The sequence below is a fragment of the Pteropus vampyrus genome, unplaced genomic scaffold, assembly GCF_000151845.1.
Source record: "Pteropus vampyrus isolate Shadow unplaced genomic scaffold, Pvam_2.0 Scaffold494, whole genome shotgun sequence".
NCBI lineage: Eukaryota > Metazoa > Chordata > Mammalia > Chiroptera > Pteropodidae > Pteropus > Pteropus vampyrus.
Window position 1 is genome coordinate 161,576 of NW_011889275.1, and position 982 is coordinate 162,557.

Below are 982 nucleotides of genomic sequence, written 5' to 3' on the forward strand. Positions count from 1 at the left end.
GCTTGTGACTGTGTGATGGTGGCGGGCGTGAGGTTCTGTGCGGCTGCATTTGTGGGTGATGGCACGTGGCTGCTCCAACGCGATGCTGGCTCGTACGTGTAACAATGTAGCTCCTACGTGTAACAATGTAGCAACGGGTCGAGCGAGCGGAAGTGGTTGCCTGCGTGAAGGTGGGTGGTCCCCGCAACCTGCACTGCGCTGGCTGCTTCTCCTAAGCGTAGTCTCGTCGCCATGGCAACGCGCCCCTGTGCAGAAGCGCAGGTGCCCGGCTCTGGTCTCCGCACGCATGCGCACAGGTGTGCGGGCATGTCCCCGAGATGCCGTGTGGCTGGCTGGGCGAGATCAGGGGAGGCCGCCCCACTGCGCGTGCCTGGGAAGTGTTTGCACCACGGGACAGGGCCGGACGTGTGGAGCCAATGCGCGTGTGTGTCTGTGTATGCTTGTCTGTGCCAGTCATGTGCGTGCTCGTTGGCGTGTGTGCAGAACGCTTCTCTCCTCCGGGTTATCAGCGAGGGCGTGAATGATTGAACACGTGACGGGGTGCGGGTGATGCAGCGGGGTGCCGGCGTCTGCAGGATCCAGGAGGCGCGCGTGGGCCGGCTCTGCTCTCTCCCTTCCTGGTTCTGCTCCCCGAACTCTCGCCCTACCCATAAGTCGGGGCTCCATCCCTTTTTCTTTAAGCACACTCAAGGCCAGACTACATCTACAGGAGGACCTCGGGTCAGGCCAACCCCCGCCCCCCGTCTGGCCCAGTATCTGTGATCTCCCCCTCCAGCCCTGTGCTCAACTCCTGGAAGCCAGTCCCTGCCTCCTCTCCCAAATTCAGGGCTCCTTATAGGAAGACCTGCCCTCATAACCCCTGGCCTTGGCCTTGGTCCAGGTCAATGCCAAACCCTTCCCACGCCTGGGCTCAGCTCGGGGCCTCTGGCCCTGCCCTTATCCACTGAGGCCTAGCCATGCTTCTCGATTCCAGGTCCCGCCC

General features: G+C 62.7%; 1 protein-coding gene across 1 annotated transcript in view; it reads left to right on the plus strand.

Moving 5' to 3' along the window:
• The first annotated feature begins 231 nt into the window (after window positions 1–231).
• Window positions 232–982, plus strand: part of KLK5 (kallikrein related peptidase 5) — a 38,943-nt gene continuing 38,192 nt past the window's right edge. Inside the window, exon 1 of the mRNA XM_023524811.1 lies at window positions 232–296. Within this exon, the coding sequence (XP_023380579.1) occupies window positions 232–296 (65 nt within the window). The remainder of the gene's footprint in view (window positions 297–982) is intronic.